Raw genomic sequence first — 16,776 nt, forward strand, 5'->3', positions numbered from 1 at the left:
GGCATCCGATCACTCATTGATCCAATTTGCACATTTGATGAGTCATGGGGAGGGATGCACTGACGGTAACAGATATTGCTGAGAGCTAAATCAAAGCATCCATTAAACTGCACTGGATTACAGCGAGAGTAAATTCAGACCGTCACAGGCGTCAAACCACTGTCCTCCGGGTTTGTCTAGATACTTCCAGTCGGCATCGTCACGACATCACATAAAGTGACTGTGTACTTTGAATGTGGCTGTGAACGACACACTGCTCAACTACAGCCAGTTTCTCTTTATGCCATCACGCACTGAAACGTGTCTTTTTAGGAATTATGATGCCACACAATTTAAGATGTTCTGCACGATGGCAGCAGGGACCAGTACCGTGCACATAGTTTAAGACCGGGGTAATTATCTACACAGAGGGGCCTGATGTTACACTTGGTTTACCTGTATACATTGGACATTTGTCACAGAATAATTAAAAGGGTGTATAGTATGTTGTAAGAGTCATCCAACGTCTACAGTCTCATGCAACACCATGTCCTCTGAAAAAAAATACTAGTTTTATATGCAAATCTTACTAATCTCACTGCAGCAGACTGCTGTGTGTTGTGTAATATCCAAGTTATATTAACTGCTATTTGAGAAACTCTTATGAGGAAGGCTGAAGGGACCTGGCACCGTTTCATGGCCTCTGCAGGTGGATGTGGACTCGTTCTTACAGCTGGCGCACACGTTTTGCACACCTCACTACCTAGCTGTCATTTGTTGCCTTGAACAGAGGGTCACAGCGGTTTCATCTCATCCTTACCTTTGATGTCTGAAAACTGTTCAGTATAGACCCACCGATGTCCTAATGCTGCATAATTAAAGCAGGGAATTGGTCTAGTTTAAGAGAAGTGTCGTCTCACTGTGTAGCTTTATATCCTTGTGGATTTGAGGTGTTTGTGAAATTAGACGCGGAGGCGTCCAGGTGAAATGACAGTCCATTTTATTGTTTCAGAACACAGCAGGCTACAGCAACCAGCTCCTACTACCTCCCCCCCTTAGTAACAGTAGACCAATAAGAGCCCTCCTCCACCCCCGTCCTTCCACAGCCACACCCATCCAGCTAGGTCAGCTACACCCCCTTTGGAACAGCAGAGACACATCAGTGTCCACCTTTAAAGCAAGAAAATAGCTTGATATTTGGACCATGATTTCCAATTCATGTTTGTTTTTATACAAAAGCTACACAATGTTACACTTCATCAGAATACAATTCAACTGATTAACTTTAGTGTTTGGACACCATTTAAAATGTGATCAGATTCTTTACTTGGATGGAGCATTACCACTAAAAAAAAAACAAAAAAAAACTCCACACTACCAGAGACTTAAAATACAAGGGACTGCAAAAACAAGAGATGAATATCATAATTCAGGATAATGAAAAAAAACTATAATCAGTTTGTACATTATAGACTTGAGGGGGAAAATAATAAAAAAAAGGAAAACAACCAAATCAAGTAAAAATAAGAAAACAAGGTACATAAAAAGCATTTTTCAAAAATCAATAGTTGAGATCAAAATCTGTGTGTCATGTCAGGATTTGAAGTCAGCCCACCATCAGGCTGAGACCAGAACAGAACCGCACTTAAATCTAGTTTGTCCCAATGGAGTTCCCATAGACAGGAAACTCTGCTCGCTGTTGTTGAGTCTTCTTCAGGCACTTTCTGAAAACCCGCCTCCTCCATATGGGCGAATCACAATGCAGGTTCCTCCAGATCACATGATACAGCTGCAAAGGATGGATAGAGTGGAAAAATGGGAGGGGGGGGGGGGGGGGAGGAGACAGGGCACAGACGTTGGTTAAGACCACACACACACACACATCAAACAGAGTAACATCAAACACACATCACACAGCTTTGCAATTAGGAACCGTTTAAACATGCAGCAGCCAGTGAGTACAGCCACTCTCCTCTCCCTCACACTTATATTTTTACATCTTGCCCCAAAAACGCCTCTCAATCATTTCGTCTGATACAAGGCTACTGTGAAGATGATCTTACCTAGCAGAAAGTGTAGTGTAATGTTGGTCTTCGTATTTACAAGTCGGTATCAAACCAGGCCAGTTGGTTGGAGTCGCCGGGTGGCAGGCCCTCTATCAGTTCCTGGGCGTGTCCCAGGTCAGGCAGCCCATCCACAGGGGGGTAGTCCTGGACAGGGTGGTGGACCCCGCCCAGATCGTGGTCCATCATGGGCTCCATACCCATCGAGTCCCCTCCGTAACCCCCTGAATGGAAGGAACGGTAGCTTGGGTCTGGGGGAGGAAGGAGTGGATGGGGGAGAGGCGGGGGAAGCAGAGCGGTTGTTAGAAGCATGTTAACAAACCAAGCTTTTCACACAGTAGTACGAGGATTCAAGCGAAACACTGCACAGCAACACGGCACACCTCCATCCTCCAGCAGACTAAACTACCGGTGAACTCAAACTACAGCACTTCAGCTTAACTCATGGCTCAGTTCACGGTGTTTAGTTTAATCTGCGGTGGCCAGCGTGTTCCTCCAATACATCTGACACCAAGTATTTGCTTTCATTTGACTGGACCAGAACCAAGTAACACCGTTAGTGCTGGAGGAATGGAGAGCAGTGCAAATTAAAATAAACAGCCAACCCTGGGCTCTTAGCCTATTGATCAGTACACAGCCCAAGGTCCTGGGACACTCAAAACTGTGATGGCCAACTGTGCCAAGAACTAAAAGCACCAGTTTTGCATTTCTTAGAGCCACCTGTGTTATTCTGAGTGACAGCAGGAATACATCAATCTCCACCCTGAACTTGAAAGCATCATTGCCCTTCACCAATGCGTCATGTTGCCTGTTTAACAGCCAAACATGCCATATGCAATAATTAGGATGGGCAGATGGAGCTCGGTCATATGACTAACAACATTTTGTTGCGTTATCAACTTGCGGGAGGCAGAGGAGCACCAATAGAACAGGAGGGACAGCCTAATCCTGTGTTTCTCATCAGTCTCCCAGCCAGGTGAAGAGGTGACTTACCTTCCTGTCTGTAGCCCAGAGGTTCTCCCTGTGCTCCAATATCCAAACCTAGGTCTCCGGTCTGCAGAGCAATACACACACACAGAGACAGAAAGACATTTTGAAGTCAATTTCGGTGCACAAGCATCCGTTTAATGTACAAATCTACAGCTAAGCAATTTGAAAACAACCGTTTTTGATCGTTTCGTACCTCGTTCCAGGCCATTGGTTCAGTCCTGAAGAGCGAACTGGTGAGTTCTACAGAGAGGCGTTTCTTGTAGTCTTGGGGTTTGTCCTCGGACATACGGAACAGAACTGCTGCAGCATAGGTAGCTGAGGGAAGATGGAGGGTTTAGTCAAAAAAGCAACTTACTGCAAATACAGCAATGCTACAACACAGAGGAGACAATAAAACTGAATTTCTCAGCTGGACTGGCATAGCCTGAACATCTGCATAGTTTAAGATTATCCCTCGTGTATATTAGCGTGTTTTTTGGTGAACGTACCAACTCCTTCGTTGCGGCTGTGCAATAGCTCAGTGAGCGGTGCGGTGGCTCCCTCGGCCTCGATGGCCTCAGCGGCCTCTTTATCCTGAGCCAGCTCACACAGGACGCCTGCTGCTACACGCTGGATGTTCTCAATGGGAGAATACAGCAGCTGCACAAACAAACACAGGAAAAGATATATTCTCAGCCCTCACAGTACTCACAAATGATCTGAATGGAGGCAACAAGCAGAGATTGTTGGAGTGCAAGGACACGCACACAACAGGTGGTACAATTCATTGAACTTTTCTAAGCCTCCTGGAACCACAATGGCAGTTTTTGTGTTTTTGTACCTATAACTACCTCAATCTGACAATTACTGACATTTTGAATATGTATGATCCCTATTCAAGTATTACTTTTTTATTTTACCTGTACAAAGAGTGGAATGGTGTTGAGTCCTCTGATGACTATTCTGTTGTGGACGTCTCTGGCCAGGATGTGAAGTGCTCCTGTGCAGCCCTCCACAATCTCCTCCATACGAACTCCCTCCTAATGACACAAACACTTCATTAGTCAGGTTAAAAGTGTAGGGAGCCCTTTAAGACTCATGATGAGCAGGCAATGGTGGCAATCACAAAGAAAGAAATCATCAGTTCTAGGTTCACATTTTCTTTGGGAACCGTTTGTGAGACATTGATTTCTGCATGTCCCATACTGCCATTAATTATGCCGTGCAAGTGTTTTGTTGTAGAGGTGTGTGTGTGTGTGTGTGTGTGTGTGTCAGCTCTCACCACAAACTGCTGCTGCGTGCCTCCCATGCTGGTGCGTCTCTGTGCGTCTTGGTGCGCTCTGACCAGCAGCTGAACCAGTCGGGGGATGGCTCCCTGCTCCCTCAGAGGAGCGTGGTTAGCAGGGCACAGAGCCAGGTTACGGATCAGACCCACTGTAGCCTGCAGACAAACAAACACATTTAAATGTCACCTGTAGGTAGCCATGAGTCACATCTGACAAAGAACCACAGCCAAACGTTCTCTTCAGGTATACAACGGCATTTACAACATTTAAAAAAGACATTCTTCATCAACATGTCATTTAATAAATCCTTCCTTCTGGATGGTGGATTGGGTTTGTAATTTGGGACTACCGTTGTCTTGTCAAATGCTTTTGTACAAATACACTACAGGATACTGTTTTGCAGCTTCTATATTTGACTGGGCCTAAAACGATCATGAGTAGCAGATCTTCTACAGGTTTCAGTAACTTCCAGCCGATCTTGCAGCAGTAAACGCCACCACAAGAAAAGACGCATAAAGGACCGACAGTGTGATAAGCTGCTTATGCGGCTGCCTCTGCTGGCGTGTCTGTGCGAGTACCTTAATAAGTGGCCAGTGTGATGGCGGATGCAGTAGTTTGACGACCACGGGCAGGCCGTAGTGCAGTCTGACTGCGTTCTGTGCCATCTCAGCGTCCTGGTGTCGAGATGTCAGGTGACGCAGGGCACAAATAGCTGGTTCTGTGATGTCTTCTCTGTCTCCGGCCCGAAGCACTGTGCGAACTAATGCCTCAATACCTCCAACCTACAAACAAACAAGTGGTCAAACAGGTTAACGGAGACATCAGAGACGCACGGTTACTAGGTGGATAATATCACGTTTTAACTATCTTGAATTATAAATTTGGAAAAGGACACAAACTCGGGTCTAAATATTTAGCGGACAGTATTTGAGAACAGCAGGTACATGTGTGTGTACTCACCTGGCAGACCATCATCTTGTTCTTGTAGTTGTTACAGGTCAGGTTAGACAGGATGCCAGCAGCACAGGTCACCACATTAATGTCGTCACTGCCGAGCAGCTGGACCAGAGTTCCTAGGAGACCCTCCATCCCCTCCTGGAGACAAAGACAATTGTGAAGTTAGCATCAAAGGACCGGTTGGTATGCAGAGCATGAGAATAAGTGGTACCGAGATGAATTTCAACAACAGCAAGAAAATAGAAGAGTTTATCCTCTTTCTGCTGACAAAATAAGATTTCAATGAGGGGCAGTGCTCATCACCTGTTTGGTGGCAGCATCTGATAAGTTCCTGAGAGTCCAGAGACAGTTCTGGACCAGTCTCTGGCTGGGGTCTGTCAGGTGGAGTCCCAGAGCCTGCATGCCTCCTGCACAGGGGGACAACGATAAGGAAAAGAAAGGGTTGATTATCTATGCATGTGAAAAGTTGTTCCTAAATGTTATTTGACTAAGCAGTTTGCACTGCAGTGATTACCGTTGTAAACGCATTTTAAATAAGCTGAAAGAAAGAACCTCACTCATGAATACACCGTACATGCACAATGATATTGAAGCCCCAACATACCAGCTTCAACAATGGCCGGCTTGTTACTGGAGCAGACCGACAGAACTTTGAGAACACGGCTCGTCGTCCACAACAGCTTCTCGTAGGTGTAAGTCCTCATGATGTTGACCAACGCCTGGGGGCCCCCGCTGGCCAAGATGATCAACTGCACAAGAAGAGACGGCACAAAAAGGTTAGTGGGGTTGATGTCAGAGTAACTTTGCCTCATCGTATCAAGCAGAGACCAATTTATTAACGCGTATTAACTTGTGACCACACACACCTCTGACCCGGTTATACCTCACCTTGCTTTCCTGGTTCCCATAGGCCAGTATCTGGAGACAGTCAGTGGTGATGGCCAAGAACTTGACATTGGTCTTGTTGAGCAGAGCCACCATTTTCTGAAGACCCCCAGCTAAACGGACAGCCATCTTGGCTCCTTCCTGGTGCAGGAGGAGGTTGTGGAGAGTGGTGATGGCGTAGAACAGGACAGAGTCCACTGGTGAACTGCAGAACAAACACGCGCTCATTAGATTACTGTCGCACGGGGAAATATCCACAACTAGAAATGTATTAGATTAGGTTCCTCAAAGGTCCTTCCTCTCTGCCTTTGATGAGTTAGCAGCCAGTTGCAAGCTTTCATGTTTCTCTTATCACAATTGATATCGCATAAAAGAGGCTTTTTACCATCATTGAAACAAAGTTATGCTTATGTTGTCAACTCTGGATTGCAACAAATCTGGTTTTGGCAAAAACAGCACATTTTTTTACCAGGAACGGTGTAAACATCCCATCACACGACTTCCTGCCTTCCTGTACTGGTGAGCTACAGCACATCAAACACATGGAAACCCAAGAAAAAACCCCGGTATCCCTCCATCCTCCTCTCACATACCCAAGCATTTTAACTAGAGCTGGTATTCCTCCAGACTTGAAAATAGCCAGCAGGCCCTCTCTGTGATGGGACAGGTTGTGGAGTGTTCCTGCGGTGCAGCGAGCCGTCTCCACATCGTTTGTGTTCTGCATGGTCCGGACAATGGCCGACACCATCTGAGGAGAGCGCATGATGGCGTGGCGAGAAGCTTCTTTCTTTGAAAGCTGGTGGACCATCACTGCTGCTTTGTTTACTACAACCTGGTGGGGACAGGCATACATGTTAGGGAAGGACCGACGGGAAAACAAAACAAACACAATTCAAAGCCAATACTCGGCCAACTACCTGGTCCTCATCGTTGAGTAGTTTGGTGAGTTCTGGTATTGCTCTGGTTGCCAGCTCGGCATCATCTTGGTAGTTGATCAGATTGACCACAGCATGTTTGAGCATTTGCGAGGGCTCTGCCAGCCTCTGAACGTTGGTGGGGTTTGCTGCTTCGTACTGTGTGGAGGGGATCTGCATGCCCTCCTCAAGAGTCTCTGGGAACATCGCTGCACGCACCCGCTGGGCACGCGTCATGGCATACTGACCATCTATGTCTAGTAGAGGAAGAAGAACGGTTGTTTTGTTACATTGAGATTCAAACTGCTATTCGGGCCATAAGCGGCTTCCTCCAAAGACTAATAAACTGTAGGTATTGTGACCTACCTTGTACTTGTTCCTGGGCAAAGTTCTGGTTGAAGCCCTGCTCCCACTCATACATGACCTGGTTGTCGACATCGTCCTCTTCAGGGTTTCCCTTCCCACTGAGAGAGGGAGCCGTTGTGGTGGCCCCTGAATGGATGCCTGAATCCAGGTAAGACTGTTGCTGCCAGTGACTGACGGCCGCCTTACGGTCTGGCTCCATGGCCATGTCCAGCTCCATCAGATCAGCTGGAGAGAGACAAAGAATTAGAAATTGTGCATCAACATAATGAAAAACATTTGGAAAAATCAGTCTAACCAACTTTGCAGCAGCCGAGTAAATAAACAAAGACAAGACATGCAATTTGGTTCCCCTACATGAAATCCGTGTTCAAATTTTGTGTACGGATAATATAATGCAGAGAAACCGGATTGGTCGGCGTTGCAATTTTTAAGAAACAGTGGAGTTTGAACCATCTAAACAATGGCTACAACAATGTAGTTTAGTAACATAATCACAATTATTAATCCAGTTTTAGAATAATTTCAAACTAAACTCAGTTTATAACCACTGTGACGGATGGATTTCTAACCTGCTGCTCTTGCTATTTCTCCAGTTTCATGCTTCAATGATGTGAGATTTACCAGTAAAGTCCCTTCAGGCAGAAAGTTAGATTTTACATGTGCTCCGAGTTTCAAATTGAAATCAATAACTAATTCACTTTGCTCTAATGAGAACAAATCTGCACAGGGAGAAGAGGCCATTCTGAAATGCTGCAAGTTTAACACATTGTGTGCTAGTCAATGCGCATTAGTGTGTGAGAGATGCAGACAAATGATCACGGTGGCAGTGAAAGAGTTTGCGTGTGTGTCTGTAAACTATCAACTCACCCTGGGAAGCCATGTTCCTTTCTCAAACCGCGGCCGACACAGCTTCCTGATCTGAAAACAGGAGAAAAAAAAGCAGTCAGTCAAACTGCCTCAGTGGCATCTCTCCTTCTTCCATCAGTCCTACCCTCTACCCTGCTCACCAACAGTCCTTTCCTTCCAGTCAAATATGAGCCAATTAACAATAAATAAAGCTCACAGCAGAGGTGCCGGCAGAAAAACGCTGTTAAAAATGAATGGCAGTGTTGGTTCAGAAGAAAATAGTCCAGAAAAGTCAATTTCCAGTGCTTTCCATCCTTCCCTGCCTCCTTCCTTTTTTGGATTTGCTCCTTAGTTAAAGGGCAGACATGCAAACAGCAGCTGCTCCCACACAAAGCCACCATTAAGTGTAGCAGCTAGACACCATTTAGGTGCGAAAGGACAGGGGAAGTGGAGCATTGGGTGGGGAGAAATGGGGCAGGAGGGAGGAGGGCAAACGCATTCTTGTGCTGGCTTTGAAGCCGAAACCACACTCGGCAGGAAAGTAAACACCGGCAATGGCAGCAGAGAGAGGTAGAGCCAGGGGGAGGGGATTCATTCAGGAAAAAAGAAGGGAAATTGAAAAAGAAGTATTTCAAATTAATACTCAAAAGATATGTTATGACAGTAACCCACAAAATTAGGAGATGAAAAAGATGCAGAAGAAAATCATGGCTAAAATGAGACACAAACAGGGGCTGTAGAGTCATAGAATCAGAAATATATTTTGTACATGTTTATTTCAAGATTGAGCCGCCAGGAAACCTTTTAACTCATGGTGTTCCAGTTCGGACATCCTAGAGAAAGTAGAGGTGACTAAATACAAGACAGACTTTCCTGCAGCAAAACAACAAGTTTAAACCTCAGACGTGCCAACACTGTATATTGGTTCTACATAATCTACAGTACAAAAATATACAAGACTACACATTCTTTAAAAGTACATCAAATGCCTTCAATGACCTGACCTTCATTTAGCACCATCCACTGAGAAAACTACACGCTGAATACAGTACAAGTATTGTATATATATATATATATATTTCTATAATTACATACAAGACTGCTCTAGCATCAGTGTCCAACCCCGTGTCAGCAGGCTATGAACTAATATTACAAATGAAACAAACCCAAAACCCCACTTCTTTTAGGGAAAAATTAATATTTGGCGGACTATTTTTCATTTGTCCCCATGGAGAGTAAATGTGTTGGATTCAAATTCTGAGCAGCCACTTCTTGCCGCAAGGCTCGATGCAACAGGTGTACGACTGGGTTACTGTTGCAAGGTCAGATGTAGTGACAGCAACAATTTTGATGTTGGCGTCTGAAAGAAATATAAAAAAATGGCCATGAAAAAAAATAAATCACATTTGATATTTCAAGTTTCTGTGTGATCACGCAACGATGCACCAAATTTTGACGGTAGGGAGATAATTTCAGATTTTGAAAGTTCTAATAGAATAAAACCACAATGCAATAAATAACCTCTGCCAGTGAAATAGCCCATTACTTTTGAAATGACTCTTACTGTGCAGGAAATACAGGGTTCTGCCAGAGGTACCATTAAGTCAGCCAAAGACCGGGCATTAACAGGAGCCAACTCCACTCTTTTTTTGAGGTGTGAGCTAATTATTGTTTTACATACTGACAGGAAATGCTACATCACAACCCTGAATATTGAATGTCCTGTTTCAGAGATATCAACAGGGTGTGTGATTAGCATGTGATGTAATCACCGTGATTATGTCAAAAGGAGACTCACCTTTCAGGTCTCCGAGCAGCAAATAACAGATCATTCCACTATCTTTTCACACATCAAAATACGTTGAGTGCTGTATTATTTTCTATTTAAACCTCAGTAAAACCTTTTGGACCAGAGGTAGGCGGCACACAGTGTGGCTTGCAGAGTGCATTTTGCAGACAACAGCAAAGAGGGTGGTTGACTATGATTGACCCATTATACACCCTGTTGTTTTAGAAGACTCACTACTCAAATTTAAGAAACATCTGCCTATTTAAGGCATATAGTTTTTAAATGTTGGTAACTATTTATCGGAACGGTCCTTGCTGATCTTTAGTCTCTGATAACCGTTTAAACGTCCTGCAAGGATTCAAAACACCACACTCTCACTTTTGTCAAACGTGTAACAGTCTTTTCTTTCTTTGTAATATCCTGCCTGAAAACGCTCTTTACAAGTTATCCTAAGGAAGAATATCATTGAAGTAAACGATAAAGCACAAAAACTAGACTAAATGAAAGACATGCAATACAAAGCAGCCAGGCCTGCTGTGGTAAAAATCCAGTCTGCCATGAGTGCCAGTGAATGTGTGGGAGTTTGTGGAGTTAAATGGCTGCCAATATGCAAATACACTCATGGATAACTACTTCAAAACACAATCTTGAGTCAGGCTCCAAGACTGCTGCTTCTAACCACAAACACAGCAACTCAAATTCACTGTTCACACACCATCCTCCCAAGCTTTGCAGGCCTGCCCTCACATAACCTAGCCCTGCCCTAATGGGTGCCATATGTCCCGTACTGGGCTGCATATAAATCAAACATACAATCAAAGTGCACAGTGGAACCATTTCTCATTCACACTGGTGGAAAATGTGGGTCTTTATCACCGGCACAGCTTCCAAAGCCAGATGTAGTTTGTTTTTTTTGATGGGCAAACCAACAGAGTCTGGTCTGCAATTGGGACACACAAATAGCAGCCTCACCCTAAAGTCAAGCTCTTACTGTAATGAGTTTTTTGTGTTGACGGTCAGAGGTCCTTGATATCAGGCTAGCAGCCTGGCCACAAAAAAATCCAAATGCGAGGTTTCTTTGAAGCCAGATGTGAAATCCAATATGTAGAGCCGTGCCTGGTCCAGTTAAAAGCCATACAATTGAAACCAGACGACTAATGAGTGACACACCAGTTACCAGAGTCGGATGGCTTAAGCAGTGTGTGGGATGAAATGAGGTATAGAAAGTCATACATGCAGCCTTGCTTGTATAGCTTCATCAAACACATTTTATCTTCTAGGCACACAAATGTAAATGATGACAAATATGCATGCTCACAGGCACACGAAGCCCTATGAAGTGTAATCACAGACCTTCTGTCCCAGGTCAACACTCAAATGACAGGCTTACTGCTCCAGCACAGAACCGGACGGCCAGGAATAGTGTACTTCAGTCCGGTTCACTGCCCTGAATACAGTCATGGAAAACATGGGTGTTCATACAGAGAGCCAGAGTTCAGCAATGTGTGAATGACAAACATGAAGCGACACGACATAAAAAGGTGAAACGGTACAGCTATTTGTTGGGAGGAGGTTTGGTTCGTACGCTGCCTCACAGAGCAGAACACGGGCACCCATTTAATCCATTAGGCTGGCTCTATTCAGAGCATAGGAAATACAACGCACAGCATTTGTGAACAGAGCTGGAAGAAGCACAGCTAGGACCTCGATAGTAACACAAGGCAGAAAATAATAATCTATCAAATTAAGGAAGAAATGTCCTGCAGTAGTGTAGATCCGTCTCATACGAGGTAGGAACCTTTGAACCATCAGGGTTTCCCAGCATGTTGATCTTGCTACATTGCACAGAGGTTAACTCAATCAGGATTGGGCATAAAGCCAGATGACCGACAACTATCATGAGATATCTTCATTCCAAACCCCACAAACTAAATAAGATAATACAGGTCCACGATGACACCTACAGTCTAATATGCACAAGTTTAACCAATTATCTTGACACATCAGAAGCTAGGAGGCAAGCGTGAAAGAAATCTGTAAGCCATGTGGGAAATCTTGCATTACTAAACATTTTCAATCAGATGAAATTTTTTTTTTTAAAAATCGATATTGCAAATGCAGGAACACAAAATAATCCTCAATTACATTACTAAATAAACCAATCATAGGTTTGAAAAAATAAAAATAAATATATATATATATATAGCTGGAATTCAAAGCAGCTTTGCATATCAAAACACTCCAATCATATTTTCTCTTAATGAAAAGAAACAGAAAGCCATTTTGTCAGCATATGTGAGCCACAACATGAGTACAGGTGAGCCTGGAGGTCTACATTGTGTAAAGAAAACAGTATCGTATTACCTTCTGAAAAAATAAATCAGTTTATGAATCACACTCTCTAAAAATTGCATTTCCCTCTTTTGGCCTGGAGACATTTATAGCTCAATTTTACAGCCTCTTCCTAGCATGCTGTTGCGTTTAAATAACATACAATTAATTTGTTAGAGGGAACACGCTGTGCTTGGGTTAAAGAAAAATTATGTATTTATTGAGAACAGGACATCAAAAGAGCTAAATCCATCTTAACTCTGGCAAAGTCCATTTCTTCTCAAGTGGAAAAAAAACCTGCTGAGTTCAATACATCCATATTAGTCAATGACCCCAGACCAGCTGTATTATCGATGCAAGCAGAGAGACAGGAGCTGCCACAGGCTTCAATGTTAGCCATGTAATGTGCAGGGTCAGCAGCACTCACTGACGGCTGCCAACAACACAATGAGCTCAATGCCTGCAGCCGCTGCAGTGCTTGGTCTGCGTTCCAACTGCAAACCGATGGAGAAACAGGTAACATCCAAGCAATGGCTGTGTGATGTTTACTTTTCCCTTATTCTGCTCAATAAGTATCCATCTTAAAGGGGGGATTGATTAAAACAAATAGTTTGAGAGTAGTACTAAAACACCAAAAACTTTTTTCAATTTAGGTGATTTGATCAGAAATTAATTTCTGAAAAAAAAATCGAAAATAACACCAGTTATCAAAAAAAATTGGTAGATTTAAAAATCTGGCTGAGACCTACAAATGACCACGTGCAGACATAACGGTGGTCATAAGAAATAGAAAAATTACACTATTAGGCAACACCGCTGCAAAGCTTCATGTAAAAGTCTATTGCAGGTAGATTACCTCAAAACATACCACTACCGGTCTCGGATGTAGACTACACCCACGCTACAGTCCTAATGCACCGTCAGAAGGATATTAGGCGGAGGAGATGATTGGTTTGTCACTTTTTGTTTCCATTGTGTAATAGGATAGGGGATTTCACTAAAAGACGCAAACAAAATATCTAACCCATTTAAAAACAAACCAAAGAGACAATGCAGCGATGTCTGGGGCATGAAAACACCGGAGACTGGATTTGCTCAGTAATTGCATAAAAACTCGGCCCTGCTCTTGTGTTGTTATCATTTTGCTAAAATAAATATTTTTAGTTTCAGAGCTTCCGTGACAAAAAACAACACCCCTGGATGAGACGTCAACATCCTCCACCCTCAGTTACTTCTCTCAAACCCCATTAAATCATTCCCAATAATACAAAAGCATAATAAACTGCATGTTAAACTGTCACCACCACGTCGTCTTGTGCCACGAAACTAGCAAAACAGCTTTTACATCTGAAACAATCATATTGCTCGTTTTCAGTTATCGGCAGGATGGCTTAGCGAGGTATAAAACTTCTTCAAGTTGACCCGCGTGTCCCTCTCAGGAAGCCCCAAAAAACATATCGATGTGTAGAGAGATGAAGGGATAAAACATGTAATAAAGCAGATCGACACTTACCAGCTATCCTAATAACAGTGTGTAGCCCCCTCTCCTCACAGCTGCCCCTGACTTCCCAACACCACTGACTCAGATTTCACACCCTGGCTCCTCCTCGTCCTCCTCTGGAGCTCAGAAGAATGTGTCGGTCTTTGTTTAAAAGGACGAGTGGAAAACCTAACCACTGACCTTAGACGTAATACAAACGTTATTATAAACCATTTATATGAGTTTGGAGCGACTATGTGGGCAACTTGCTCCATTTAACGTTCAAGTTTCTGATAATTTTCAAGTTTTACGAACTTCCAACTTAACTTTGGGGGAATGGCTCGTGCCAACGTTACTTCATCAGCTTGTGACTTAAACGTTAATTAGCCAACTTAGTTTTACAAGGTAACTAAATACAAGCCACGGTATAAGTTACCAAGCCTAACACGCCCGTATGTTCGCCTCATATTATCCGTTTAGTGTTAAACCAAATGCAGAACAACAGAGCAAAGGACACACACAAGCCAAACATGAGTCCGAGTAGTGGAATGTGGCCAGCAGCGCGAGGCTAATAGTAGTGAAGCTAACTAACCGTAGCCATCGTTAGCTGATGTTAACTATTCAAAACAAGCGGGAACACAACATCGGCTTCCCTCAAAGATCCAGAATAACGCGAATCAATTGGAAGGCAATTAAATCCATCGGACACTAGCTAGCGTTCATTGTAACCTACTAGCGGTTGGTCGAGGTTACACAGCACCGACCCGGAGCTACCATAAAGCCAGTGAGCATCGTCTGTGAAGTAGATCCCACTAGGCAGTGACCGGTAAATCCGATATATCTGCCGTGAAAGCCGTTGGCTCGCTAGCTGCAGCTGCAGCAGCATCCCAGCCGGCCCGCACACTACACACGTCTCCATTCCTGTTGGCATTCAGTTAGAGCCCGACGAGAAGAGATGGAGAAACTGAGTACAGCCGTTAGTTTGAATGTTGAAGCCTACCCTTGTCAACACAGCAAGTCCGTCGACTCGGGTCCCGGAGAGTAAAAACCTCTTAGAAGTGGAAAAAGTGGCGGAGAAGGCGAGCGTCAGCGGGGAGCCCTCGTCCACTCCCTCCGCAGTCAGTCAGTCAATAGTGACTTGGCTGGAACAGCAGAGACTGGGAAATGTAAGATGGCGGCACATCTATATAGACCGGAGAACACCTCCAGCGGTTACATATCCTGCCGTTCGCTACGAATAAAGTAGAGACTAAAACATGATTCATCTTGGATTTATGTCACTCTTACGCGTCACCGCGTTTAGTTACCCACCTTAATAACTGGATCCATTGGTTTTGAGTTTTAAATGATTTAATGAAAAAGGCAAGCCGAAATCAAAGTATCAGCACGAGTATGAATACACAATTGAATGAAGTTCCGGCGGACTACAAAAAGGAAATCCAATTCCTCTCCCTAGTTAAACCTCTTGGACTGTGAAAAAGCGCATTATTTCCATCACCTATACATGGTGAAACAGTGAGAGTCACAAGGCCAGCAGCATCACTCCTGTCACCACCAACTGTCCTCTGCCATAGATAGAACAAACAAATAGTCCCACAGATTTAAAAAAAAAAAAAAGAAGAAATGAAATAGTCCACACAATCGGTAATAAGCAAAGTAATGAAAAGTCAGTTCTGGGAGACAAAATATGGGTTTCATTTGACATACCATACATTCAAATATTTACTCAAAAAGCTAGGTGATGCAAGTGTCAAATTAAGTTAAATAAAACACAATAATGGACACTGAAAACAATACAAACTCAACAAGGAGATGTATTTTTATTACACTGGCAGTCAATCAATAGGCACTGGATGTCTGTCAAACATTAGTGGTCTTTTTGTTCCCTAACCCCTATGCTGCTGGCCATTCACATTGTTATTGTAGCCTACATGTGTTAATTCAGCAAGCAGTTCATTGGCTATGCACCTCCTAAAGAAAACTGTGATTAGGCCTACAGGCAAAGAAAAAGTCACATAGCAGGTTGGAACACCTTGTGTAAGTGATTCATTTGTGAGTCAGTGATTGTCAGGGATTCCATATTGATTAATGAAATAGACTCAGTTGTGTTTGTGAATTAGATCAAATCTCATACACTAAGGAAATATTTCAAGGAAGTGAATCATCACTACTGTTTTCATGCTTTGAGTGGGAGAAAATCAGAGTTCAGGCAATTGTATTATAGACTTAATTGATCAAACAAGGCATGCATTGCTAAAAGGATTATTTCTTGAAAATAGTGTGAGTTAGATTAATCATTTTTCTTGACTTCATTAAAAAGCAGATTCAGCCCTTACAATTATTAGTGATCTATGGGCATAGTCGAGGTCCTTCAAGTGAGTAGTGTGACCTCCCCTTTATTCTGAGATCACAGAGTTGTGGCTATTCATTTTCAGATTACTTTCTATTTGGCTCAATAATAAGTAAGTAAGTGGATAGGCTGCATAGGAAATTTAAACATGCATTACAAGTCCTCTAGTCAGTGTTTGGTCCCTTAATCTCGGTGTTATAGAAGGTGTAGAGCAGGTAATGTGCTACCTTCATACTGTCCCTTCATTCAACAAACAATGTCATGGGCAAACAAAGGTGAACTTCCCTCTTGTCATCTGCCTACAGGCTATTTCATTAACTGGTATTGATAGTATGTGAGTGGAATACATTACAGAAAGCTAAACTCTAATTCAAAACAGTCAATAAAGTATATCCTGGATATGATATACAGGAATTATATCAACACAGCCGGTATATGTGACACATCACCCAGAATGAGTCCACCCTGTGTCATTAGATTGCAACATTGAAACATGACAGCAGCTGAGAGTGATTGATTTTATATTAAATGGCTTTCAAACCACAGTGGGAATGACTGCTT

General features: G+C 43.3%; 1 protein-coding gene across 1 annotated transcript; it reads right to left on the reverse strand.

Annotated features, from left to right (window-relative positions):
• Positions 1 to 962: 962 nt before the first annotated feature.
• On the reverse strand, positions 963 to 15,025 carry ctnnb1 (catenin (cadherin-associated protein), beta 1). The gene is made up of 17 exons (XM_076081405.1): positions 14,866 to 15,025; positions 8,287 to 8,337; positions 7,420 to 7,644; positions 7,057 to 7,310; positions 6,733 to 6,971; positions 6,143 to 6,344; positions 5,859 to 6,003; positions 5,558 to 5,661; positions 5,258 to 5,392; positions 4,876 to 5,079; positions 4,294 to 4,452; positions 3,932 to 4,051; positions 3,521 to 3,671; positions 3,226 to 3,347; positions 3,036 to 3,096; positions 2,043 to 2,293; positions 963 to 1,768 (listed from the first exon to the last, which is right to left on the reverse strand). The coding sequence occupies exons 2-16, from the start codon at positions 8,297 to 8,299 to the stop codon at positions 2,079 to 2,081; spliced, it is 2,349 nt and encodes a 782-aa protein (XP_075937520.1). The 5' UTR covers positions 8,300 to 8,337; positions 14,866 to 15,025; the 3' UTR covers positions 963 to 1,768; positions 2,043 to 2,078.
• Between the last annotated feature and the right edge of the window lie 1,751 nt (positions 15,026 to 16,776).

Source organism: Anarhichas minor, unplaced genomic scaffold (assembly GCF_050575085.1).
Source record: "Anarhichas minor isolate MPS153535 unplaced genomic scaffold, ASM5057508v1 ptg000080l, whole genome shotgun sequence".
NCBI classification, from domain to species: Eukaryota; Metazoa; Chordata; class Actinopteri; order Perciformes; family Anarhichadidae; genus Anarhichas; species Anarhichas minor.

What these genes read in the sequence shown, in the direction of transcription:
- ctnnb1 (XM_076081405.1), bottom strand. An exon ending in GCCGGCCATTGTTGAAGCTG is followed by an intron (nt 5,662 to 5,858) that starts GTATGTTGGGGC and finishes CCCCCTGTGCAG; the next exon opens with GAGGCATGCAGGCTCTGGGA. An exon ending in ACAAGATGATGGTCTGCCAG is followed by an intron (nt 5,080 to 5,257) that starts GTGAGTACACAC and finishes GTTTGTTTGTAG; the next exon opens with GTTGGAGGTATTGAGGCATT.